The following is a 26,804-nucleotide window of genomic DNA, read 5'->3' as shown; positions in this document are numbered from 1 at the left end:
CTCGCTTGAGTTCGTCGTTGAACTCCTCCCACAGCACGTCCATTCTCTCCGGATATCTCTCGTTCGCTTCGCTTTCCGACGGGGGGGAGATCGAGAAGCTCTTCCTTTGGAGGCTCGCCGGTTCTTCTTCTTCGAATTCGGGATAGATCAAGGAAGATGCGCGCCATAACGATGGTAAAGACGTGAATTGAGGTAAAGGATTGGTGATTTGGGGGAAGCTAAAATCCTCCGTCGCCATTGTTCTCTCTTTGCGGTGGTGCTGATTTCACCAGATTAGAGTCGAGAGCGGCTGTGAGGAAAATATTTATACGAGTAGAAGACGAAATTATTTACGAAGTCAGCAACTATGAGTCATTCCATCTAACGCCGGATTGTTAGGAGTATAAATTGGATAATACAAATAACACAATAAGATTTTATTGTCATTTTAAGTATATTTTGATAAATAATTGAGATTTCTATGATAATTATTTATGTTCTATTTATTTATTTATTTATAATTATTTTATTTGTATTAATCAGGGAAACGTATAAGATAATGTTTGCTTATGGAAAACTTTTATCTATTTAACATTGAAGGTTTGTATTCATGGTATTCGAATTCGATATTTCAAGCAATAGTAATAACTCTTTTACCATCGGGATCGCTTGATTTGTAAAACTCTGTAATCATTAAATATTTATACTTGTGTTGAATTCGAACAAATCGAATATAAATTTTATTATAAAAACCAAATTAAATTTTAAATTGATTAAGAACTGAGGTCAGCAATTTTGATTTGATCCAACTCATTCTTAAACGAGACTAATTTTTTTTATTTTATAAAATAAGACAAATCAAGTTATAAGGAATTAAAGTTTACCTTAATGTGTGTTTGGTTGAGGGAATGTAAGATTTACATGGGAATGAAATCCACATTCCCTCGTTTGGTTGTCCGATAATGTCATTCCTGGTAATCTTACATTACCAATAGTGGATTTTTTGGGGTATATTACCGGGAATGTCATTACCTCCATTTCCTTAGGTATTGTTGGATTACCGGTGTTTTGGACTAAAATGTCCTTAATTTTTTTTCTTTAAAAAATATCCTTATTCTGTCATTGAATAATAAAAAATCTACGAAGGTTAAATTACAAATTTATCCTTCAAATATTTTAGATTTACAAAAAAATCCTAGTAATCTTACATTACCAATAGTAGATTTTTTGGGGTATATTATCGGGAATGTCATTACCTCCCTTTCCTTAGGTATTGTTGGATTATCGGTGTTTTGGACTAAAATGTCCTTAAATTTTTTTTCTTTAAAAAATATCCTTATTCTGTCATTGAATAATAAAAATTCTACTAATGTTAAATTACAAATTTATCCTTCAAATATTTTAGATTTACAAAAAAAATCTATACTTAAAATTTTATATGAAGTTCATGGGTTAAAATAAAATTTACCCTTTCATTAAACCTTTTTATATTTTTAATTTTGTAAAAAAATTAAATAAATTTTATGAGTTTAAATTTTTTAAAGAAAATATATAAATATTTTCCAACTCGATAAAAAATAAATATATAATAAGGACAATTTGATAAAATATACATTTTAATAATCTTTTAAGACTTTAACCAAACACGATAATCTTACATTCATGCTAAACCAACAAAACACAAAATACAATATTCTCAGTAATCATATTCCCTGGTAATCTTTTATTCTCACTGGTAATCTTTTATTTTCACTGATAATCTTACATTCCGTGAACCAAACACACCCTAAGAACTAATGAGATAGGGGTGTGTGGGCCAAAACTTTGAAAGATTGATAAACGTGGCTGACTTGTTGTTGACTAACTGGTTTCATAAAGTTAATTGCCGTCCACCCTGCGTCGGGGCATGCTTTCTCATGAATGGTCTCTAATGGTGGACTAATTAAAAACCCTCTACTTGTCTAATTCCATCCCCACATGCTATGCTTCTCTTAAATGCCCATTAATAGAGTGATTATGTTGTGCAACAACCAAATTTAACATTATACGTAATTTACAAACACATTTGTTTAAACCACCAAATTTTAATAGAAAAGAACACATCATGTTTAACATTATAAATGAGCTCTGTATACCTATATATGTTCGATTATCAATTTAATATTATACATGCTTTACAAACATAACTGTTTAAACCATCGTATTTTAATTTTTTTAATAAAAAAAAAAAGAACACAACATGTTTAAATGATGAATAAACGAAAATAATAGAGAAACATTGAATCTAGCACAAAGTAGCTTAATTCTTATGCCAAAGGATTGTTTTCATGGTGGCAATGATTGGTTGAATTTGTTAGATGCGACACCATTTAACATATAGTCTATGAGACCAACAACCATTATAATATTAAATAAATCGTGGCAAAATATTTCAATGTTTTTAATGATGAAAATAAAATAAAATAATCCAATATTTTTTATTCATACAATAAGTATGATAATAAGTCATACTAAAACAATATATTAATAAGTCAAAGAAATAGTACAGCCCCATAGAGCCCAAAATATGGATAAAATACATCACGAGAAGGCCCTAACGCGATTAAAAAAGAAAGGGTAAGATACATCAAAGGTGTCTAAACTGTTCTCAAATAATATTTTTGGATATTAAACTTTTAAAAGTTATAAAATGATCATTAAATTTATCGAATTGTTACAAATGATCAACGCCAATTTTTTTATGATCATAAAGGTCACTAAATGTAATGATCATTTTTATACAATTCGATAAATTTAATGGCTATTTTGTAACGATTCAATAAAAATTAATTACCATTTTATAACAGTTTAATAAATTTAACGATCATTTTAAAATAATTTGGTAAATTTTATAATCAATTTATTACTTTTAGATTTTAGTGATAAAAGATCATCTAAACATAGTTTTAAAACATTTGGTTTTCTTAAAAACAATCAGTTGGTCTAGTGGGATGAGACACTGGTTTCTTTAAACAAAGTCAGATGTTTATTAAGATATTTTAGTATAAATAAATTATTTATTTTTATGACATGTATCATCATTTAATTAATAAATATTACTAAAATATAATGATATAAAAATTGAAAAAACAAAAAATATCATGTTAACATTATAATTGATTTTCTAATTACGAGTGAAAAAAATAAAATATAACATTATGTATAATTTTAAAATAAAAATAATTAAATTAATAATATGAGAATGAGAAAAAAAAGAGTGATTAAATAAATAATTTATTATTTATTTTTAAATTTTTAAAAACATTATTAAAATAATGCATAAAAATCGTAGACAGAGAGCCGAGCAGCCGCCCACTTTGACTATCTAGAAAAACGTTGCGTTTGGGGTAAAAGCTACGATAAGTAGATGAATTCGTTTAGTCATTTTGAACAAAATTTCCGATGGATTTGGAAAGCGTGAAGAAATACTTGGAGAAAGGAGTTGGCGAAGGGGAAGACAAGAATGCCGCCACCATCAATGGCATGCCTTCCAGGTTCTTCGAAAACTTCATCATGCAAGGTCTACATGTTGACCACATCGAAAAGGGTCGAGTTCTTTGCTCCATGAAAGTCCCACCTCGATTGCTGGTATGATCTGTTCTTTCATTTTCAATTCTTCGCTACAAATTTGATTTTGTGGCTCTTAATTCGGTAGTTTAATTGATCGTTGCTGTTTTTTTTCTAATCTGGATTTTTTTGGGTTGATGCTTGAATCGTGTAAAAAGAACGCGGGCAATTTTTTGCACGGCGGAGCCACTGCATCGCTGGTGGATTTGGTCGGATCAGCGGTTGTTTTCACCTACGGAGCCAGTTCGAGTGGAGTTTCTGTTGAAATCAGTATTACTTACTTGGATTCTGCTTTTGTTGGTGTTAGTGACTTTCTCCTACTTTTCATCTTTTGTGTCCAATTTCCTCCCGGATTTGCTAATTTTGCCTGATTGCTTGACTTGATCTTTTAATTCGAATCTTTTGAATTTCCTTGAAAGATATATAGGAAACTGATTCAACATTTGCCCTCCGAGGTCTGATAATAGGAATCTTAGAACTGCTTGTTAATTCCTGAAAACTGCTTTAGATCTTGGGGGATGTTTAGTTAACTACAATTTGTCTCCGGGTCCAACGCCTATTGAACCGAGTGGTAGGAGGTGCTCACAGGCACGAGGCATGATTTTATGCCAGGAAGCAAAGTTATAAAATTTTAAGGGATGAAAACACATTATCGATAGAAAATACAAAGAAAATATCGAAATTATATAAGAACTTGAAAATTCCAGGGGACCGCCCCTGCCAGGCTCCCATCGGTCCATCCGTAGGTGCTCCTTCACCGTAATCTTGGTTTTGAGTATTGTGAACAGAGAAAATAGAAGCTAGGACCCTATTGACCCGGCTCGAATCGGAACCAGTTTGGCTACCAGATGATAGGTAGTCTTCGGATAAAGTAAAGCCCTCTCAAAACTATGCCTTCTGTTAAGAAACAATTTTCTTTCGCCTCTCTTGTTTTTTGTTGATAAAATGCATCCGAAATATATCAGATTGAAATACAGGTACAATATTGTTCAATTTTTTTAACACAATTTTAATTGTTAGCAATACATGAGAAATTATTTTATTTACCCTAATTGCATTTAATGACAAAATAATTAAGTCCATCTGTTTATTTAACCTTTTCCCAACATTTCTCGTCTGACTACTATAGCCTTACATTCGATATCTGACTACAATAGCCTTACTTTGATGATATTTGATGGTTAACATGCATGATACATGGTCTGTACTTCATTTCAAAGTTCATTTGAATGTGAAATCTTTGGGTTTGGAATTTGCATTGATTTATTAGATTGCTTGATTTATTTGCCGGAGTTTCAACTCACGATCTCTTTTCATTTATTTAGTTTAGTTATGCAAGTTTACAGCTCTTGTGATATTTAGTTTTTCCGGTGGTTGTCCTTTCTGTCAAGCTATCTAGTATCTGATGAAGGGGTTTCAGTTGAATTTGTGATCCATGAGTAAAAAATAGCATAAATGGGAGTTAAATTGTATGAGATGCACTATGTTGGAAATATAATGTTTTGTAAAGTTCAGAGACCTCGGTTTTCGAAAAAAACTCAATCCAACATTGTTTTGTTAAATATGTTTGAAGAGGTTTAGAGTAGCACGCTTGGGCTCTGGTAAAAGAACTTTGGGGAGCTATCTCATGCTCACAACCCCAAGTGACTGCAAAGCTAAGAAAAAAATGTGGTTCCATTTTAGGCTGGGAAAAAAGGGTTTAGGTGGGAAAAATATTGCTCCTTTTTATGATTCTATGCTGGAATTAGCCCAGAAAGTTACTTGAGGCTTTTCTAATGCATCTTTCTTGAGGAAAATAAGGCTCTCTTTCATTTGCAGAAAGAACTGATATGCAAAGACATTTTATTAATGTTCATATTGTTGCTCATGCAGGAGGAAATTGAGATAGAGGCTAAGGCATTGCGTGTTGGGAAGACTGTTGCCGTCATCACTGTTGAGATTCGGAAGAAAAAGAGTGGGAAAATTATCGCACAGGGGCGTCATACTAAGTACCTCGCTCCTCAAAGTAAAATGTGAATGAACATTTCTACCTAAACTGTCATCGTCGAATAATTCCTTATGCTACGAACGAATAGTATAATTTTCATAAATATGTATTGTACATGCATAAGATAAGAGACCAGCTGAATTTCATATCATGTTTCCTGCCTTCTCCTGTTCTGATATTCAGTGCCTTGTATTTAGCTGTTTGAAAGCGTCTTTTAGCATTCCACCTAGAATTTGATCGGCAACGTGGGACTTTGAACATCTTCTCTAGTTGATTTCTTATCTATGGTTTTCGCTTGATGTTGTGCGTGCATTATCGTATGCATCTCTTCTAGACTGTCAACAGGTCCATTAATGCTTTGGGTTTCCTTTGCTTTGATCTATAACCTGAAGGAACAACTGCAGACTGATAAGTCTCGGATGCAACTTCAATGCGACAGGTTAGAGTTACTATTCCATTGAGCTTATTAGTTTACATCCACTCTCGAATGATCTCTGCAAAACCCGGATTGTATGCGTTGGGTGCTGAAGATCGAACCTGGGGTTTGAGTAGTACAGTTATTTAGTTAATAGAATGGAAGAAAAGTTTGTGCCTTTGAGAACATTAGCAAAGCCAGTAACCTATAGATGACAATATCCATGGCCTAAATGGTTTATCTTTTGTTCATACAACAGACCCCAGGCAAAACTAGGGATGCCGGTGGATATTCGGATTCGGATTTGCAGAGATTCGAACTACAGATTTAGATATTTGAATCTGCTTTATTATTGCGGATTTTCGGCTTTACTTTTTTTTTCTTCTAAAATTATACGTTTGTATGAAAGTACTCTCCATAAATAATTTGAAATTAGATGGTGACTTGGAAGGAATCCCAAGTTTGAAGGTGAATTGCAAGGACTTAAAGTCATGGGTGAAAGTGAAAGTAAAGGTTCCAATTCAACGACGAAATTGAAAAATTTGAAGGTGATTTGGACCAAATCAAAGTCTATAATAAAATTAAATGTGAAAAAAAAGGAAAGTTCATATGATTTTCTCATAATTTGATAGCTAATTTTGAAGGAAAAAAAGATATCAATGAAATTTATGCTTGGAATCTATATTATTACCTAAATATTTACAATATTCTTTTCAATTACTGATATGTGAAATTTGAAATTTTCATGATTAAAGAATTAAAAAAAATATATATATCGTATCAATATATAATATTTTTAACATCACATAATATAATTACATTTATTTAATCAATTATAAATAAATTATTTAATTAATATTTTATTCTCTGAATGGAGAGATTCCTGAGGATTTTGAGTAAGATGAAACGATTAGAAAGCTATTGCTTTGAGGGATGAAGATTAAGTAATTGAGATTCCTGGTGTCTTCATCTCCGCCAACATGCTCTCTATCTGCTGCAATTATTCTCATCGGTTAAGCATTTCCGCTCTGTCACCTTTCATTTAAACGGCTTGAAACTCATCTTCTTTCTTTTTTACTTGGTTCGAGTAGAAATCTGTCACCTGCCTTTAACTGCCCCTCAGTTAAAGACTCTTCTTTTGTCGCCGTATAAATTAGGACAGAGCACCCACTGCATTTTGAACTTACTAATAAAACTGTATAGTAGCCTGCATTAATTGGCCGGCTTCCACGGGCAGAGGTCGCTTGAGTCAAGGAATCACGTCATTTGTTATGTCAAGGTTAATTATGTGACATTATAAATTTGGTTCTTCCTATCCTCAACCTTGGCTTGAGCTTTGGGATGGATTGGATGTGAATGGAGCACCTGTTGTGCTTGTAATACCTTCATGGATGTGAAGGCTGCAAGATGTGGGAAACAAAGCCCAAGTAATGGTCCTAACAAGGGCAAGCAAAACAAACATTAAAAATTTATAGATAGATGGTCTGTTGAAAGGTGAAAACTTTGGTTACCCACTGGTTAATTTTCTCCCCTTCTGTTAATGCTAAAAAAATTCTTTTATTTCGTACATTTATTGAAGGTATAATCTGGCTGAGGAAAGCATGTTAGAGATCATGAAGGCTGAAGGGGCTGTGTATGAGCATCCAATATCTCGGCCTGCTCTGAGAATGGCAGCCGGAATCTTATTGGTGATACTGGGCTGTTGGACCATCTGCTGAAGCACATTGATGGTAAGGTAGACCCTGGAGGTACTGATGGGCATCCGATGAGTATTTTAATTAAGAGGAAGCTTAAAAATTTACTAAACATAAAAAAATTCTCAAAATTTTATTATCTATTTCAATGAAGTTAATGGATTAAATCAAATTTTTTAGATTTTTTTTCTAACTATTGTATTTAGTAAATATTCTATTATATATTATTTAATAAATGTTGCATCATCTTCAAGCAACATCAATAATATTAGCTGATGTGGAAGTTGTTGGTGTCGATAAACGCAGAACACTAACAATTCTGTTAGTCACAACAAACTTTGAGGGTTAAGATGATGTCCCAAATAACTTCAAACACTAAATTGATATTAAAAAACTATAAATATAAATATGGTAATTAAGTCTAGACAAATATAATCCTTAAACCAATAATTACTTTTGAAAATTTCATTCCATTTTGTCAAATTCAATTATATTATAATACATAAAAAAACGTCTAATTCAATCAAATTTTAAAATGAAATAAATAATAATTTTGTGACAAGTACTACAAAAATTGGTTATGGACCATCCAATTTCGCTTCCATCACCTTAATGGTGGACTAATTGTAAACTCAGGCGGTGTGGATCGAGAAGAATACAAATAAGGGTATTTATACATGATGGTAGGAGTAACACATTGTAGTGCAAGGAAAAAAAATGAAGGTAGGGAGGTGGATCAAAGTAGGGGCTTTGGTGGTTGTAATTGCCATAGCCAAGCAATACGGAGGCGCATTGGGACTGGACAAAGACGCCGCTCTCCACTATTTCCAGCAATGGTCGGACCGATTAGGGATTTGGGCCATCCCTCTTTACGTTTCCCTCCACACCCTCTCCATTTCCCTCTGCTTGCCCTACGCCGTCTTCTTCGAGGCCGGCGCTTCTTTGCTCTTCGGGTTCTTCCCCGCCGTACTCTGCGTCTTTTCCGCTAAGCTTATGGGGGCTTCCCTCTCTTTCTGGATTGGCAGGTACCCATCTCTGTTCTCCTTTTTTGTTCCAATTTGTGTTCTTTTGAGCTTGAACGGCACTTCTCTGATTCAATATCGGTTATCTTTCTCGTAAACCATTTATCATATATATCTTGGTTGAATGAATTGATTTCTCCTCATTAATCCAGTGGATTTTGGGTAGATATGGTGAGAATAAAGCTAGATTTCGTAGAACATTACCTTATCTAATTAGGTTTTCAATTACATAACGGATCAAAGTTGGTCAACCTTTTTCCATTGCGTAGTTTAGATCGGATCTTCATTAGTTTCAATTTAAATATTTATCTTTGCATCTTTGGGTTATCTTTATCATATTATTTTGATCTGGATTTCTTGATGAAATAGAGAAAATGAGTAATGAAAAGAGGAGAAGTGATGAAACTCCCTAGCTTCATGCCCAGGGTTCCTTAGTGGCGGCACGGCACCTAAGGTCAATTGAATTACAATATCATAAGAGCAACAAACAATACTTGAAAATCTTTAATAATAGACTCCTAAGATGTCAATCCCATTAGAACTATCAATTCTATTCCCATTTACCTGAGACATAAAATTCAAATATCGAGCTAAGAGATGTTGGCCGAAGCTTAATAATATCTAGATTGGAGTCCAGCCAGTCTGATCTCCGATTTATCGTCTGACCGATTGGACTGGTTGGTTTGATAAAAATTAATTTAGTTGTTAAATATATAAATTATGCAGTTGAGTTAATGTATGCTCTGTAATATAACACCAAAGGTTAAAAGTTCAAACCTTATCATTTACGCACGCACACACACTAAAGAATTAAAAAATGTTTTTTAATCAAATTTCAACCTTTCCCCTGTTCCTGCTTATTGTAAGAGCATTCCGCACTTGGTACAGCCTTTTTTGATCCTGATAAAGAGCTTTGCCTTTGACTTGGTTTTGCAATTGTCTTCATATTTAACCATACTTACAGCATTGTTTTGATCTTTAAGCTATAACATGAAACTGATGTAGGACAGTAACAGTTACCTACATAGCTGGTTAATTTATGAGAGCTTTCTGATCTGAAATTCTTGATAAAACTTGGAAGTTGAGTAAATATTGGTTTTAAAACCAGCTCAAGAGTTTTTTTTCACCGAAAGAATTGAGAAAAATATACTAGTAAAGACTTTTGGAAAAGGGTATGATCTTAGTACACCAAGTTTACATTGTTTATACTTGGTTTCTTATAACCAAATCTAGCTTTGTATTCCAGGAGTGTGCCTACTCATTTTCCTTGCCATTCTGAATCTGTTGCTAGATTGATCTTTTTTTCTTTTGAGAACTATAATATTATTCGTTCTTTTGGGTATTTCTCTTCGCATATAATAACCAATTTGGGTATTGTCAATTTGTTTAGGCTGGTTTTCAAAAGTTCATCTTCTGCAAAGAACTGGGTCCATAGCAATAAATACTTCCATATCCTTTCTCGTGGTGTCGAACGTGATGGTTGGAGATTTGTCATTCTTGCACGTTTCTCTCCCATCCCTTCGTATGTCATTAATTATGCTCTAGCTGCCACAAATGTTAGGTTCATACTGGATTTTCTGCTTCCTACTGTTATTGGTGGTATCCCGATGATCCTGCAGAACACTTCCATTGGTAGCCTTGCTGGTGCGGCGGTTGCGTCAGCATCTGGCTCTCAGAAATCAAAGGTTTGGTCTTACGTTTTCCCTTTACTCGGGGTTATGTCGAGCATTCTTATTTCGTTGAGGATCAAAAAGTATTCCAGTGATATTAGGCTGGCCGAATCTTCTTCTAGTGATGACACTAGGAGTGAATAATGTCGAACCTGTAATATTATCCTGGCCTCGTTCACTGTTCAGAATCTTGGCCGGGAGATTTCTAGTTATTAGTTTGATATGAGCTGAAGAATTTTTTTTTTCACTTGAAAGACTCTGGAACCAACAGATTTCTGAGAAACTTAATCGAAGACTCATAGTTTTTGGTAAAATGGACATGTTCATGGAGGGTACTTACAAATCCTCGGTGGATGGATCGAGGGGAAGGGCAGGGGCCGGGGCAGGACAGTTGCCTTTTGAAAATTTCAATCATCATATATTTTAGATATTTTTTATATTTTTATTGATACTTTATTTTTGCTTCCTTATAATTTTATAAGATCATCCCTCTAAAATTTTAGATCACTTTTCTAATATAAAATTTTATGTCCGTCCATGAGATCGGCCCTATCATACCTACATGGCTACATGTATATGTTTATGGATTGCAATTATATATTCAAACTAGAAATTATTTTGAGGGTAATTATTATATTTTAAAGAAAATGATGAGATTTGTGAAATTATAAAGCATTCAAGATCCCTCGATTTCCATTAGCGTAACCCTAGCTAAGATTTATAAATAGATAGCTTAAAATCATATCAGCATTTGCACGATGTTTATCTAATAATAGAAATATTCTTTTATTAAATTTTTAAATATAAATAATTTAATATATCTTCAAAATTTATATTATGGTATTATGTTTTTTTATATATAGAAAGCCTATGGTTTTATTAAAAATGGAAAATATTCAGAATTACAATAAAATTTTACAAGCATAAACGTAAATGTAAATTAAATTATAATTAGTACATTTTCTTATAATTGTTAATACAAAAACTAACCACCTAGATCACACAAGGACTATAAAATGAAAATGTTAAAAAACCTAACAAATGCTCGAATAAAATAAAGATACGAACAAATCTGACTGCATCGATAAACGAATCATAAAAGGGGATGAAACTACTGAAAGATCATCGATAAATCGTAAATTAGAGTCAAGCGATGTGAGAAAACTATCCACTAGCGCAAAACGCGTTTCCAAATCAATTTGAGGGTCCAAAGCAGGGAAGATCATCATGGTAACAAATAAGCGATATCTTGATTAATCGTGACGTTGTCAAATCTAACATTGTGAAAAAAGATAAATGAAAATAACAACAAAAAATCATAAGTTACCAAAAGGCAGAGAAAAATGTGTCACAAAAGGTATATATAAACGTGCCATAAAGGCAGAAAACATGCCTCAAAGACATAATTATTCTTATTAAAAAAATTAAAAAATTAAAAAAAATATAACCGACGGGCGACAACCAGAATCAAAACTGGTGCCACCACCGGTGAAACAAAATTAAAGAATAAAAAGTTGGATTGATCAATAAAATTGACATAAATTATAAAGAAAAAAAAAAGAGAAAATGAGGAATAAAGCGGCTAGAATTTTTTATCAGCACTATATTTGGTGTAATTTGGTATTATGCTCTTAATATTTATGTGAAATAGGTTACATAATATGTAAATGAGATAACTGTATTTATTTAAAAATAAATAAATATTATATGCAATATGTGTTTAAGGCATGCATTTACATGAATCAATCGGACGATTATTACGGCGTGTGTGCATAATTATTGTCTTCAATTACTAAATAAGTGTATGTTTATAGGATTATAATTAAACATTTTAAAAATTATACATATAAATAATGTGAGATATAAAAATATCATGATAAAATTTATTGATTTTGAGTTGTCAAAGATAAATTTTAAACTTTATCATATTCTTATTAGTACGATAATTAAAGATAATTTTAAATATTAAGATTTCATATCATTATTTAAATTATGATCTTATTTTAAATCGAGTCTTAAATTTTGAAGCACTCTATATTTAATTCTCAAATTATTGATACGATTATATTTTGATCATTCCATAAACGTGATATTAACTTTAACGAGTTTTAAAGTCATGAGTATTAAATTTGTAACCTTTTAAAAGTAATTTTATTTTTTCAAGGTCTGGAGAATTAAACATATAACTTTCTAAGAAAATTAATTTATTTTTAAATGTATTGAGAATTGAACCTGTAGTCTTCAAAATGTGTAAATTTAATTTATTTTTAAAAATTTTATAAATATTTTTAAAGGTCACAAATTTAATTCTTAAGACATTTAAAAATATGTTAAAATATTCTAATCAATAAATTAATGTCAAATTAGCGAGAGGATATTAATAGTTTGAGAATTGATATAAATATACTGAAATTTAAAGATTAATTTTGAATAAATTCATAATTTATAAATTCATATAAATATTTTAAAATTTTAAATATAAATTTAAAATACATCTTGAACAATTATCTCCAAAGAAATATATAATATTATGAAATTAAAAAAAAAGGCAAATAATATATATATATATATATATATGAAACATGATCTTCGATCTTTGGGTCAGTTACTGGACTGAAGCCCGTTACGAGTCCTTAAAAAGCCTTTGTTTTTTGGTCTTGAAATCAGCCGTTGTTAGATGGAGGCGAGTTTTAGGGTTTACAGAGAATTATAAATTGAAATCAGCAGTTCCCATCCCCAAATCGTGTTTTCGGATTTGAATTATTTTCTCTTCATCTGTTTCATATCTGAATCTAAAAACTCTTTCTTCGAATCGATCGGCTTCTATGATCTGCTCCACATATTTTTGTTTCCCTTATTGTTATATGCAGATTCTTTTTTTCCTTGCTTAAAATTATGGCATCTGCTCTGGATGATTGAACTTTATTCTAAAAGTTTCAGCCTTGTCCGAATATGTTCGTGTTGGAAATTAATTTTGTTCCGACGGAGCTATTTTTTTTTACGATTTTATTAAGAAATCACCCATTTTTTAAAAAATTTCATATTGACGCTCATTTCCGAAAATTTATCAAACTAACACCATTTGTGAAACCAAGGCAAGAAGGTGTGTTTTCTGCAACGCCATTTGTCTATGTGGAAAGAAGATGTATTTCACAGGACGTCGTTTCTAAGTTTGACTGATTTAACAGTACACGCAAGAAGCGTGTTTCATAAGAAGAGTTTTTCTAAAAATATATTAAAAAATAAAATTATAGGGATTGATAGTGTAATTTACTACATATCATATAATCTTGTGAGTTTAAGAGTTTAATATTATTATTTTATATGCACATTGAAGTATTCATGTTATATTTGTTAATAATATGGGATAAAAGTTAAAATGGGTATTTTTTTAACCTCTTAATAGTATCTCTATATCTAATGAATCTACTTATACATTATTGTTAAATTTTATTAGGTTAATAAATATTATTAAGGTTTGTATTCATTGGGTTAATATTTATTATTAAGGTTTATATTAAACTAATGGAATTTAACAATAATATATAATTGGATTCGCTAGATATAAAGATAATATAACAAATAATATTTGTTTTAGCTTTTATCTCATATCGTTAACAAACATAACATGAATACATGGACATAATATGTATTAAATTACAATGTTGGTCCTTATAATTTTATTTGTTAAATATATTTTTAGGGAGGGTTCTGCTTATAAAATGTGCTTGCTAGGTGTATTACCAAATCAACCGAACTCAGAGAAGGTACTTCCTGTAAAATGCATCTTCAAGGCCAACCGAACTCAGAGAAAGCGCATCCTATAAAATGCGCCTTCTTACTACATAGACAAGGCATATTACAGGAAATACACCTTCTTATCTCAATTTAATAAAGGGTGTTAGTTTGATAAATTTTCAGGAATGGATATACAATTTTTTTTTGTTTTTTTTATAAAATTACCTTCTTTTTTTTGGCGTAATTAGATATTTATTTTATATATAATGGTTTATGATAAATTTGCTCAAATAATGAAGTTGAAAAAAATAAATTACATAGGATAATAAGAATTCATTTAAAATAGACTCTTGTTACAATATTAGTATAAAGACTAAAAAAACACCTGACGACTTTAAAATATCTCAAGTATTCTTTTTGTCTTTTTAAAGTTACTAAATATTTTTAATATCTTATTAATATTATAATATGATCATGAGTATAAATTAAATATTTAATTAAAATATATTTTGTTATTAATATAAAATTAATTACTTAAGATCATAAATGAATCTAGACAGAAAATCAAACAATTGAAAAAAATAACTTTATTAAGATTATTTAATTATTTAAATAATATTAATTAAATCATGTTTAATAAAAAAATACATTATTTTTAAATAGGTGAAATTATTTTGAAACTATTTAAATAATTACGTGATATGATTGAATTTATTTTTAGTTCAATAATTTAAATAAAACTTATCATATATTTTAGTGACTAAACATACACGTTACCTATACATATGTTTTTTTTTTGTTACTCTTAGGTTTCAAGGTTTTGTCCTGATTAATTTAGATCAATTTAGGTCACACAACTGACTTATTTTAATAGGTGAGTCTTCCAACAAATATTTTTTGTATACACAAAGAGTCGAACTTGAGACCTTACATAAACGATATCAAGTTGCTTACTACTTGCATCAATCCCTTTAGTTGCCCTATACATACTTATTAGCTAACCCTATTCCCATATGTAATGGATAAAGAGTAGGTAGGGTAATAGGTTGCCCCAACGACAGATTAAGAGCAACTTCCATGGAAGATCTCCGTTATGAATTGCCCTCAGTGGGACTCGATACTACGACCACAAAATTAAAACCCTTGTGCTCTACCAACTAACCTTATACATACTTATATAGGATCAAAATCATTTTAAACTACATATTGAATAAAATCTTAATATGTTATTTTGAATTTTTTATGATTTCTTTTTGGTAGTTTGAATTTTACGATTGAATGTACGATTTTGATTTATAAAGAGCAGCGGAAGCAGAAAGTAGATAACGACCCTCAAACCAAGATTGATATTATTTCATCTTCAACCATTACCAGATCTGATCTCAAATGGTTCATGTTGTTATATATATATATAATTATAGTTATATATATTGAAGATCCTCTCTTTGTTTCAGATCCTCTCAGTCTTCTTCTTCGCTGTTATGGATCTCGTCGGAACTTGACCAGGTCACTTCAATGTCTTTTCCCTTTTTTTTGCATATTTTTCTTTCTTTTTTGAATTTCATAGAAGCTTCTTCATTGTTTGATTTAGCTTGCTTCTTTCTTTAATTGAAAAAAAAAGAAATTTATTTATCTGTATTACATGTTTTCCAGTTACCGGCTGCTATTCTCTGTTTATTTGGTCCTATTTTGGGGTTTATATGTTCTAATGAGTCGATAGAGGGAATTGAAAGTTCCATAACTTAATATTTTATTGACATCTTTAGATGAGGCTGTTTTGTACTCAAATTTTGACAAGTTTTGTTGTTATATTTGATTACATAGGTGATATATGGGATTTTGGTTGATCTAACATAAGCATTGAGTGGCTGATTCTCAGTTCATTTGATGCCCGGGATATTTGTTTGTATACTAGCTTTGATTGATAAACCCGAGCAAAATGATAATAGTCGTGTTCCAATGCTGTGCATAGATGGCATTAACTTAGAGTAAGAAAGGAGATGGTAGAGAGTAACTTTAATAAAGAAACAGTTGAATACATTGAGATAACTGATACTCATAGGGCAAATCAAGGTTCAGGTCTTCGCAGGGAGCCATCCTTCTCTCGCTGGGCTGATAAAGATGGGACAATTCATTTGGAAGGCCGTTCTGAGAATACTGCTTCTAGCATAGAAGGTTCTGATTTTGAGTTGCCTATGCTTAATCAGAGTGAGTTAGAAAACCGGTTTGTTGAAGGGATTAGATACAGTGAATTTCCAGAGCATCGTATGCACTTGAATGGTGGAAGTACCATGGAAGATCTAAACGGGAAAGATAGAAACGGGAAATATACACCTTTCGATGTTGAAAATGAGTGTGTTGGGGATATATCAGCAAATATTGGTGTTGATGGAGCTAGTTCTATTGTCAGTCCGAAAGCATCTAGCAACAGTGTTTCTACAGCGGATGTGTTGAAGACATTGTTCTTTATACTTGTGTGGTACACTTTCAGCACATTTTTGACCTTGTAAGTCCAGAGTCAATTAATTGCTGTAGTATTTTTAGCTATATTTAAGGCCATATTTTTTAAGCTTGTTCTTTTATACTCTTACAATTTGCTGTGAGTAGGTACAACAAAACCTTGTTGGGAGATGAATTGGGGAAGTTTCCTGCTCCCTTGTTGATGAATACTATCCACTTCACATTGCAAGCTTTATTATCGAAGGCGATAACGTGGTATTGGTCTCATAGATTTCAGCCCTCTGTTCCAATGTCATATAGGGATTACTTTTACAGGGGTCAGTTCATCAAACAATGTTCTTTTCTCTGCTTCTTTATATTGTGAATATGGTGCTTGCGTATGGTCCGTTGTGTAACATTTTGTAATTTATTTTCAAGACTGCATCATTAGCTAGGTGCATCATTGCACTTAGATTTAGGGTTTCAAAGTGCCTTCCTGTTCTTCTAACTGCATTTCTCTTTTAATTAACTTTTGTATGAACTAATTTACAGATAGACTTTGCCTTTCACAGTTGTACCAACGGCTCTTTCAACTGCACTGGACGTTAACCTGAGCAATGCATCCCTGGTTTTCATATCTGTTACTTTTGCCACAATGGTATGTTAACTCTTCTGTATCTTGTGATGAATATTTAGTCTCATCCTGAACAAATTAGCATTCATACTCTGAATCTGCTTTTGGATATTTCTTTTCTTGTTTGTGTTGTTGACTAAAATTTTCTTCCCATATACGGATATACCCTGCAGTGTAAATCTGCAGCTCCAATATTTCTTCTCATATTTGCTTTTGCACTCAGGTGAGTTTTAAAATTTTCATGTCCGTTAATGTTTGGATGATGCTGAACTGTTTAGATAGTCTTCAAATGTAGGAATGAAGCTAGCTTTTGTAAATGTAGGGATTTGGTATGCTTATTAGTAACTTGAAACCATGTATAACTCTGAAAATTTCAAGTTTTTTGTGCTTACTGCTAAAAAAATTTACAGTTATTAGTAATATGGTTGTTTAAGCTCTCTTTTATACATTTATATTAATGTTGACGGTTGATTTTGAAAGGTTGGAGTCCCCAAGCTTTAAACTTTTTGGTATCATGATGGTAATCTCTGTTGGGGTTCTATTAACAGGTATAAGATTCTCGTCAATTCTGTAATTTGCTTTGGTAATTGTCTTAGTTCATAACGTAAGACAGTTTCTGAAATTTGGTTAAATTTCTGTTGAACTGATGTTTATTTTTCATTGACCAGGTTATTTTCCGTGAAATGACAGTAGAAAATATAGAAATAATTTTCTGGAAGCTATGTTTCATAAAACAAACGATTGTTTACTTTTATTGTGTAATTGTGACATATTTTTATTTTTTTAGCAAAAGATTGTATTTTTCAAGAAAATCATTTATCTGGTAATATTGACTTGTTATCTTTGGTTGTTTCAAATGCCTTATAAAATTAGACATGAATATGTAATTTATAAAAATCTTTTTTATTGATATTCTTATTGGTCATTTTAGTGCTCATCACATTGCTGTCATTGTATTGCAATATTACAAGCTCTTTCCAATCTTAAATCTATCTGCCTCTCCCTATTCCCTAATCATCCAAATCAATCTCACGGACTATACATTCTACAGTGTAATATTTGTGAAGCTTGTGACAGCCTTTGTGCTTCTGTTGCCTGTCTATCTATCTCTCAAGCTTTTACAAATATTTATAACACCTGCAAAACTTGATCTTCTTTTATTCCAGTTGCAAGGGAGACAGAATTTGATTTTTGGGGTTTTGTCTTTGTCATGCTTGCTGCTGTCATGTCTGGATTTCGCTGGTGTATGACTCAAATACTTTTGCAGGTATAGCTTTGATTCATTTGTTATTTGCATGAAACATTAGAGTTCAGTTATTTTATCAAGTTTTCAAATTGTTTTTTAATTTCGTTTTACTAATACATTAATTGTTTTATTTGTCTCCAAATTTACTTTTCAATGATACTGCCGTCTGGATTGGGATGCTATCTAAAGAAAGAAGAATATGGTAGGGTCTCCATACCCTCCTCTTTGCTTAAGTTAATTTGTTTTTGTTCCTGTTTCTGGTTTATTATCTTGATGTAATTTACATGCTTTTTCTATGTTTCTGGATCAGTATGTTTGCATGGTATTACCATCATATATTTTCAATCTAGAGAGTAGAGTGCATTCTCAGTGTTATTCTTTTCTCCAGGTAACTCATAAGTGTGATAGGGTTGCATCAACTGAATTTGATCTATGGTTGCTTGATAGTTTGGTTTAGTTTTGTCATAGTTTATTTTTTAGTGATCATTTTGTTGAGCATATAAAGTTTATAAATTATAATAGGGGTAGTTATTTTAGTGGATGCTGAGTTGGCAATATGGAACCTAATTTTCATTTTTATGATGTTATTCTAGTAAGCTTCCTTTTAATGACAAAAAAGTTTAGCTTTTATGTAGTGATATATTGCGAGTATTTTGGCTAAAAGTTATTATTATTATTTTAAAAATATAAGCTAGTCTAATTTTCTCTGTTTAATTTCTCCAGGTTTGAAAAACCCTCTTACCTTCATGAGCTATGTGACACCCATAATGGCAGTTGCGACAGCTGTTCTTTCTCTCTTCTTGGATCCATGGCATGAATTCAGATATAACAACTATTTTAATAGTTCATGGCATCTTGCTCGAACTTCCTTGTTGATGCTTTTTGGTGGAACTCTAGCATTCTTTATGGTAGGAATATAGCATCCTTTTCTCTTTTAATATTTTCTTTTCTCACCCTTCAGAAGGTTGGTGAGATTATTTCTTTGTAAATGTTTTTGGAAGCGCTCGTTGTTGAAATTACAGGCTTTACATTTCTCTTCATGCAGCTGTGATATATGTCGTGGTTTGAAGAAATTTAGTTTTTTGCTTCTCTTGCAGGTTTTAACAGAGTACATCCTTGTTTCTGTAACCAGTGCAGTGACAGTGACAATAGCTGGAGTTGTGAAGGAGGCTGTCACCATATTGGTATATGTTTTGTAGAATTGTTTAATAGTTTTTCGCAAAATCTTGGCTTTTTACTTAAGGTTCGCATGTGGCATTTTGACTCTCTGTTACTTAGGTCCGAAGGTGAATATAGCCCTCTTACCTTAGACTTACATTTCAGTTTGTAACTTCAGAGAGTGATTGAAAATGGAAAAAAAATTATCTGCATGGTTCAACTTGAGCCAAAATCGATTACCTAAATATGGATCGGGTTTGGGTTCTGCAGGGTCTTAAGTTTATGGGGTTTGAATTGCATATGTTTGGTGCTAGACACTTTTGCCTATTCAACTTGGACTAGGTTGAGTTTCTGTTTTTCTCTGGGTTAGCTTTTTCAATATTATTTTTAGAACAATCCTTACAAGAAAGAATGTGACATGGAGTTGCTTAGTTCAAGGTTTCACTTAATTTTCACTAATTTTTTTGGCTTGTATTCGAGCTGGGAGTTGAATCCGTTCCCCCTTTAGTTCATCCGGTGGCAGTCTTCACATGCATAATGTTATTTTCTTGTTTTACTTGCTAAAGCTGATTGAGTTGTGTGTGTTTTCTAATTCTTTTTATGATACTTATTCAGGTTGCGGTGTTTTATTTCCATGATGAGTTTACCTGGTTAAAAGGAGCCGGACTTCTCACGATAATGATCGGAGTCGGTTTATTCAACTGGTACAAGTAAGTGGTGAATTAATCTACTTTTTTGCGCCGTGGCTGAGAAATCGAATGTATACAGCGCCGGTGTTTCCTTGGTTTGTACTATGGCCAAGTTGACCAACATGGCCTTTTCTTACCCCTTTTTTAAGGTACCTAAAGCTGCACAAGGAGTCACCTCCAAGTAATCCTGCCGCAAAGTATGTCATCCTTGAGGAGGAGATGGAGGATCAAGATTATCATCTTTAGAGATTAAACAATGTCCCGTTCGACGAAACCTAGTAGGTTTTCTGATAATCCCTTGATAAATAAGTCGATTCCTATAAGTATTTCCGGATTCACCACTAGTATTTTCCCATCCGCGATTGCTACTCTCACATCATACCTCGGTTATTTGTTGTGACGATGTGTTATGGTCTGATCGAAATCTGGTTTTAACAGGAGATACCGAGCAGAGTGTTGCCGCTGGTTTTCAGCTCTCGGGGTTCTACTACTTTGCTCATCGCCAATAACGTCGGTGAAACGGTAATGTTTCCTGCATTAATAGATGTCACAAACACAGTCTTGATGTTGTACGGTTAAATATTATAGGGGAAAACAAGTTTGTGTGAGAACTCTTTGAGAAAATTTTCTTTAGGAAATGTTGTTCTTTTTCCCCAGTGCATTCATACTTCAATCGTCATTTGGCTTGAGCTTGACATTCTTTAGAATATGTTGCTGTAGTAAGTTGTACGTTGAAATTCAATATATATATTCTTTACAGTATGTCATGTCATCATTTCGAAGAAAAATTTGTATCTTATCAATGATTATTTTATAACTTTATATTTAAACGAAAATAAAAGAAAATTAATACAACCAATAACGTGGCAATGTCATAATTATATCAAATATTTAGCATCCAGTTCAATTTTAACATTAAAAATAATATGAATATAATACCAAGAAAGTTAATCCAATGGAAGTTATACAATTTTGGTGACCAAAATGAAAATATCTTAAAAGTTCAGTGATTATCAATATAGTTTATCCTATTTTTTATAATTTGAATTTTATTATTAACCATTATGTTATACATAAATTATATATTTACTTATTGTATTATAATTTATTTTTTTAACAGTTCAGTTGGCGTGGTACTGATACACTCATGTTTTTTTCCCAATAAATTAAGGTAGATTGAACTCAAGATATTTAAGAGTAACGACAAAGAGTCAACATCTAAACTAAACAAGACAACTTGTCATGTTTTGACAGAGAAAAATGTATTTAGATTAAATTATGACAAAAATAATAAAAGTTATTGTATAATTTTATCGATAAATTAAGACTTAATTATAAAATATGTGTTTAGACTATATCATTTTTCACATAATAGATGTCTAAATCATTTTTTAATGATACATATGTCTAATGTTATAAACATTACTATTTTAGGTCTCGGCTCGTAACTGATGTTAGTTTTTTTCGTTAAGTGACACGTGTTACATTCTGATAATTTTGAAATTTATTTATTTAAAAAAAATAAAAAACATTATTATATTTATAAAAAACCATAATTTTTCTTAAATTATAATAAAAATCCAATTCCCTAAAAATCCTAATTTCTCTACCCCGTCGCCGCCCTTTCTGGCCATGATTATCACTGACAACGTACTCCATGTCATCCTCCTATTTATACACCATTGTAGTTATTGTCATTGGTAATCAAAATCACGATTTTCATCTTAGATTCGAGGGATACAAAGCGTCAATTGATCGTCGACCGATTGTGATTTCTTAGGGGTATTGATCGTCGGGGGAGGTGAGGTCGGGTGGAGCTTCGTTAACGACAAATGACGGCGATCGACATGTGTTTAGGGGTCAAAATGAAGGTTTTCAAAGTCTTGGGCTATTTATTTTTTTTATGTTTTTTAAGTATATAATTTTAATTTTTAATTTTAAATAAAAATTTTAAAATTACAAGAGTGTGACACATATCACTTAAAGAAGTGAATTAACGGTGTTTACAGCCCGAATACCTAAAGTGGTAACGTTTATAACGTTAGCATCGGGATCATTCAAAAAATATTTTAGACACCGGGATCAATCAAAAAATAATTTAGGCACCTATTCGTGAAAAGTACTATAGTTTGGACTCTTATTTTATAATTAAGCCATAAATTAACTCTAATAAATGAGCAAAGTGAAGTAGGGCAATATAGTGATTACCAATGTAGTTTACCCTAAACAATAAAATAAGTGATTTCAGCACGTGTTCAACTTGGCTTATTCGGCCCGCCAACCCTACTCGCTGCATCTGATTGCAAGGGAAATATTCAGGTGGTTTATTCGGCCCGACTCAGCTCACTTTGTAGCTCAACTGTTTGATAAAATGTCCGCTAGAGACTTTTAGTAGTTGCGTCTTCATTACAAAAGATGGATTGTTCCCTTTCCTTGCATAAAACCCATACAATGTTTGGTTTTCCTTCTCGGAGGGAAACATTGAGGTGTGGATCCACAGGAGTTTCTAATTGATTTCAAAGTGTTCCTTCTGTTATTATTCTCTTAAATTTAACCTTACATGGTTTACAGCGTCAGAAAGGAAGAACATAATCAAGGAATATATGCATGTCCAGCAGCTCGTCACAAACAATGCATGTAACTACATGATAATCCTTATGGGACATGTGCTCACAGTTCATCTAAAAACATCCTTTCAGGTTGAAGAAAGGGGGTAAGAAAAGATCTCCTCAATTCGAAGAACAAAATATCTGCAGCACACACTCGAAATAAAGGGTTGCATAGCACTACAAACACATCTACATCTTAGGATTACTTATCTGTACATACCTACTTCTATCAATTACAGATTCCACTGGATGTGGCTCTCCATTTCTCAGAAATGCTATCAGTTTGATCTTCACCACCATTATCTGAGGAACCAGGTTGCTGCTTTTCCATCCTTTTCCCAAACTCGGTTTCCCGTTCTATAAACGATCTTAATCTTACCTCTGCCAGCGCAATGTCCTTGCCTATCTCTAAAGTTACACAGAAGCAAACTTGACAGCATAACATAGGCAATGTATGTTACTAAATTTAAGCTCGACGCTATTCGTTATCCGTTGAAACTAAAACTCCCTCTCCATTGATCTCAAGTGAATTCTGCTAAAATATTACATCGCAAACCTATGCTACTCGAACTCGAGTAAGAGTTGCGGATATGTTCGATTTTCCCCAAACCTTCTTATGTATTTGGGGGCCAGATTCTCATATCACAATATCCCCATACTCAAACCCTTCTTAGAACAAAGAAACAAAAGAAGATTCTCATATCATAATATCCCCATACACCCCCTTGCATCAAGTGAAGTACAAGGATTTGGAAAATCAATCGGCTCAGAGGGATTTATGAGTTGGTTAACCACAGCTGATTCTGTTACTTCGTGATTAATAACTATTTGATCAAAAGCTTTTGGGTAAACTATACCAGAGACCATCCAACTATAACCTCTTTTCATTTCGACCACCATTTTTAAATTATTGTCAATCAGACCGCCCAACTATTTAAATGCATTTAACCAAGCCACTAGCCGTTAACAGTTAACATAAGTGCTGACGTGACAGTTAATAAAATTGGTATAATTAATATTTTCAAATAATATATTCGATCCAGGTCGAATATTATTTTAACTATTTAAAATATTCTAACTTGATCAAAGGTAGAATATTGTTTCAACTATTTGAAAATATTAATTTATTCGAATCAAGTCGAGACGGGGCGAATGTAAACAATATATTTTATGGGTGGGGCGGGTTGAATATAAACAATATATTTTAAAATATTAATTTATTTGAATCAAGTCGTTTTAGTATTGCTTCTATTTTAATTATATCTTAAATGGCGAAAGTAATATATTTATTATATTCAACCCACCCAGAAAAATAATATATTTTAAAATATATTGTTTACCTCGACTTGAGTAGTTTTAGTGTTGCTTTTATTTTTATTGTTCGAGCCTTCATTATATTATAAGATAAATATTAGTTAAAGTAAGCATTATACCAAAAAATAGCCTTTGGCTAGTGGTTGAGGTGGTTCCATATCATCTAAAGAGGCAGAGGTTCAATTCCCTCCACCCCCAATGGAGCACAATTTTATGTCATTTCTATGGAGGATTAAATATATTGAATTAATTTAAAATTATGACTATTTTGATAGATTATGTAAGTAATAAGGACTAAATGTAACCAATTACCATGTGTTTAATTGCTTGTGCATGTGAGTTTATTAGGATCACGTGCACATCATGTTTGCCATGGTTATTCAAACCCCTGCTTTATTTCCATTTCATTCAATAAAATATTTATCACTTTTGCCCCTCAACGTCACACAAAAGATGTTCTCTCGCTATGTAAATGGAAACAACATGCTTTGTTATCATACATACATGCACATATACATGGAAATCACTTTCCCTATACTTTTAATTAATTTTAGGTAAAGTACATAAATGGTCCCCTTACTTTATGATATTGCTTTATCAACTCTCTCGACTATTAAAAATACAAAATGATCATCTGACTACAGGGAGTTACCTTATTGAGCCCGTTGACTATCGAAAGTTAAGAAATAGTTATTTGACTATTCATTATGCTCTAAGCTCGACATTTTCCATTAAAAATTTGACGACATACTGAGCTATACATTAACATGCTGACCGATATATGACAAAATATGTTCTCATAATCTCAAATGACAATCATATCTTAGTCAACATGTTAAGGTCCAACTCAGATGATCGTTAATATTTTAACGAAAAAGTACGAGTCTGGAATATAATGAATAGTCGAGTGACCATTTTATAACTTTTAATAGTTGAGTGACTCAACAAATCAACTCCCTATAGTCGAGGGATCATTTTGTAACTTTTAATAGTCAAGGGACTCGATAAAATAATATCCTATAATTGGGGACCATTTATGTACTTTAGCCTTTGTCTTTTTCATTTTAATAATTAAAAAAGCCAATATTTAACAATTTTATTAAATTTAATTTTGTCGATGATTTTAGTATTTAGTGTAACATTCACTCTATTTTTATAAATATATTTTCTAAAGTCAAAGGATAAAACTCTTATCATACACGACACAAATATACTAATAGGTTAATATTTTTATAAAATATATAATTATAAAACATTTTAGATGTAATACTGGCACACACAAAAAATACACAAATGCAATACAAATTCACATATTACTAAATTGTCTTAATACACCTTTAGGTGCCTAAACTGTATTTCAAATTGACCATTGTAACCTAAAGAATTTTTCGTTAAAAATAGGTGCCTAATATTTTCTCTATTACACTTTTAGGTGCCTAATGTTTTATCTGTTACACTGTTAGGTGTTAACGGTTAAAAAAACTATTAAGTGATACATGTCAGTTTCAACTTTTTTTATATGTTTTTTTAAAATAAAATTAAAAATATAAACATGTCACTTAACGGTTTTTTAACGGTAGATACTTAAAGTGTAGTGAAAAAAATATAAGACATCTATTTTTATCGAAAAAATCCTTAGAAACCAAAAGTGAGTTTAAAGTATAATTTAGACACCAAAAAAATTGTAGTAAACCCTCTAAAATTAACAAAAACTTTGATAACTAAGCAATGGCATATATGGGCATTAAATTAAGGAATTGGGTACCAAAAAAGTCAAGCCATTAAAGAAAGCTTAAAGAATGAGGAAGCAAGTGGGCAGTTCACTCTACCAAGTACATGTAACATATGCAGTGCATGAGCAAAAATATATCTGACAATGACAATATAATATTTTGGTCAGGCATAAATTAATGTGGAGTTGAACTCAATTATCATGACTAAATTTGTGTTGGGGTTTCCCTTTTTTAATCTTGCATTGTATGTAACACTAATGGATATTAGGGTAAGTGCCAGTAATGCAATTAAATATATTATATTATCAATTTTTGAGTTGGACTTGATAAAATTTATATATCAATCTCCCATAGTTAATAAGTTACTAAAATTATTTTTTAATCAACATGGAATAAGTACAAGATAATATTTGTTTTAAGATAACTATCATGAACTTTTTAACATTGAACGCTCACACTCCTAACATTCTCGATGCTCGAACCCAGGTCTCAAGGAACGATAACCGTTCCTTTACCACGGAGACCACTCGATTCATGCATTGAAATTTATAACAAGAATGATAAAATTATTATTCACGTTCAATAAATATTTTTTATTAATTTAGACTAAGTACAATGCAATGTATGTTCAAAGATAACATTTAATCATTTAAATTGAACACTCACACCTATTTTCATAGTACTCAAACTTGGGATCTTAAAAAATAATAACATTTTTATCATCAAAATCGTTTGATTCGTACACATCGTTAAAGTATTGTTTTACTTTTTTTAATAAGAAAAACTTTGAAAAAGATTATCACTGATACGAATCTTCCTAACATATTTTAGTGAAAATTTAAATTTATACATTTATTTATTTCTATAGGGT

The 26,804-nt window shown here is 31.7% G+C and overlaps 3 protein-coding genes across 3 annotated transcripts; all 3 read left to right on the top strand.

Moving 5' to 3' along the window:
- The first annotated feature begins 3,395 nt into the window (after positions 1-3,395).
- On the top strand, positions 3,396-5,733 carry LOC120181659 (acyl-coenzyme A thioesterase 13-like). Its single transcript, XM_039186745.1, has 3 exons — positions 3,396-3,606; positions 3,744-3,887; positions 5,458-5,733. Exons 1-3 carry the CDS (start codon positions 3,421-3,423, stop codon positions 5,599-5,601), a joined length of 474 nt encoding a protein of 157 aa, XP_039042676.1. The 5' UTR covers positions 3,396-3,420; the 3' UTR covers positions 5,602-5,733.
- Positions 5,734-8,369: 2,636 nt separating this feature from the next.
- On the top strand, positions 8,370-10,679 carry LOC120181658. The gene is made up of 2 exons (XM_039186744.1): positions 8,370-8,706; positions 10,094-10,679. The coding sequence occupies exons 1-2, from the start codon at positions 8,399-8,401 to the stop codon at positions 10,515-10,517; spliced, it is 732 nt and encodes a 243-aa protein (XP_039042675.1). The 5' UTR covers positions 8,370-8,398; the 3' UTR covers positions 10,518-10,679.
- Positions 10,680-15,508: 4,829 nt separating this feature from the next.
- LOC120181657 (probable sugar phosphate/phosphate translocator At1g06470) lies at positions 15,509-20,874 on the top strand. The gene is made up of 13 exons (XM_039186743.1): positions 15,509-15,617; positions 15,936-16,617; positions 16,719-16,888; positions 17,123-17,208; positions 17,358-17,407; positions 17,665-17,732; positions 18,351-18,451; positions 18,620-18,632; positions 19,154-19,338; positions 19,528-19,614; positions 20,204-20,298; positions 20,427-20,555; positions 20,716-20,874. The coding sequence occupies exons 2-12, from the start codon at positions 16,112-16,114 to the stop codon at positions 20,521-20,523; spliced, it is 1,458 nt and encodes a 485-aa protein (XP_039042674.1). The 5' UTR covers positions 15,509-15,617; positions 15,936-16,111; the 3' UTR covers positions 20,524-20,555; positions 20,716-20,874.
- Positions 20,875-26,804: the final 5,930 nt, after the last annotated feature.

Source organism: Hibiscus syriacus, unplaced genomic scaffold (assembly GCF_006381635.1).
Source record: "Hibiscus syriacus cultivar Baekdansim isolate YM2019G1 unplaced genomic scaffold, ASM638163v2 tig00112530_pilon, whole genome shotgun sequence".
NCBI lineage: Eukaryota > Viridiplantae > Streptophyta > Magnoliopsida > Malvales > Malvaceae > Hibiscus > Hibiscus syriacus.
Note: the sequence above shows the minus strand (reverse complement) of the source record. Positions and strands in the feature narration are given on the sequence as shown.

Coding starts and splice junctions, on each gene's coding strand:
- LOC120181659 (XM_039186745.1), top strand. CDS start 3,421: ATGGATTTGGAAAGCGTGAAGAAATACTTGGAGAAAGGAGTTGGCGAA. Junction 3,607..3,743: donor AAGTCCCACCTCGATTGCTG/GTATGATCTGTT, acceptor TCGTGTAAAAAG/AACGCGGGCAATTTTTTGCA. Junction 3,888..5,457: donor TGGATTCTGCTTTTGTTGGT/GTTAGTGACTTT, acceptor TTGCTCATGCAG/GAGGAAATTGAGATAGAGGC.
- LOC120181658 (XM_039186744.1), top strand. CDS start 8,399: ATGAAGGTAGGGAGGTGGATCAAAGTAGGGGCTTTGGTGGTTGTAATT. Junction 8,707..10,093: donor CTCTCTTTCTGGATTGGCAG/GTACCCATCTCT, acceptor CAATTTGTTTAG/GCTGGTTTTCAAAAGTTCAT.
- LOC120181657 (XM_039186743.1), top strand. CDS start 16,112: ATGGTAGAGAGTAACTTTAATAAAGAAACAGTTGAATACATTGAGATA. Junction 17,408..17,664: donor ATATTTGCTTTTGCACTCAG/GTGAGTTTTAAA, acceptor TGATTTTGAAAG/GTTGGAGTCCCCAAGCTTTA. Junction 20,299..20,426: donor GGTTTATTCAACTGGTACAA/GTAAGTGGTGAA, acceptor CCCTTTTTTAAG/GTACCTAAAGCTGCACAAGG.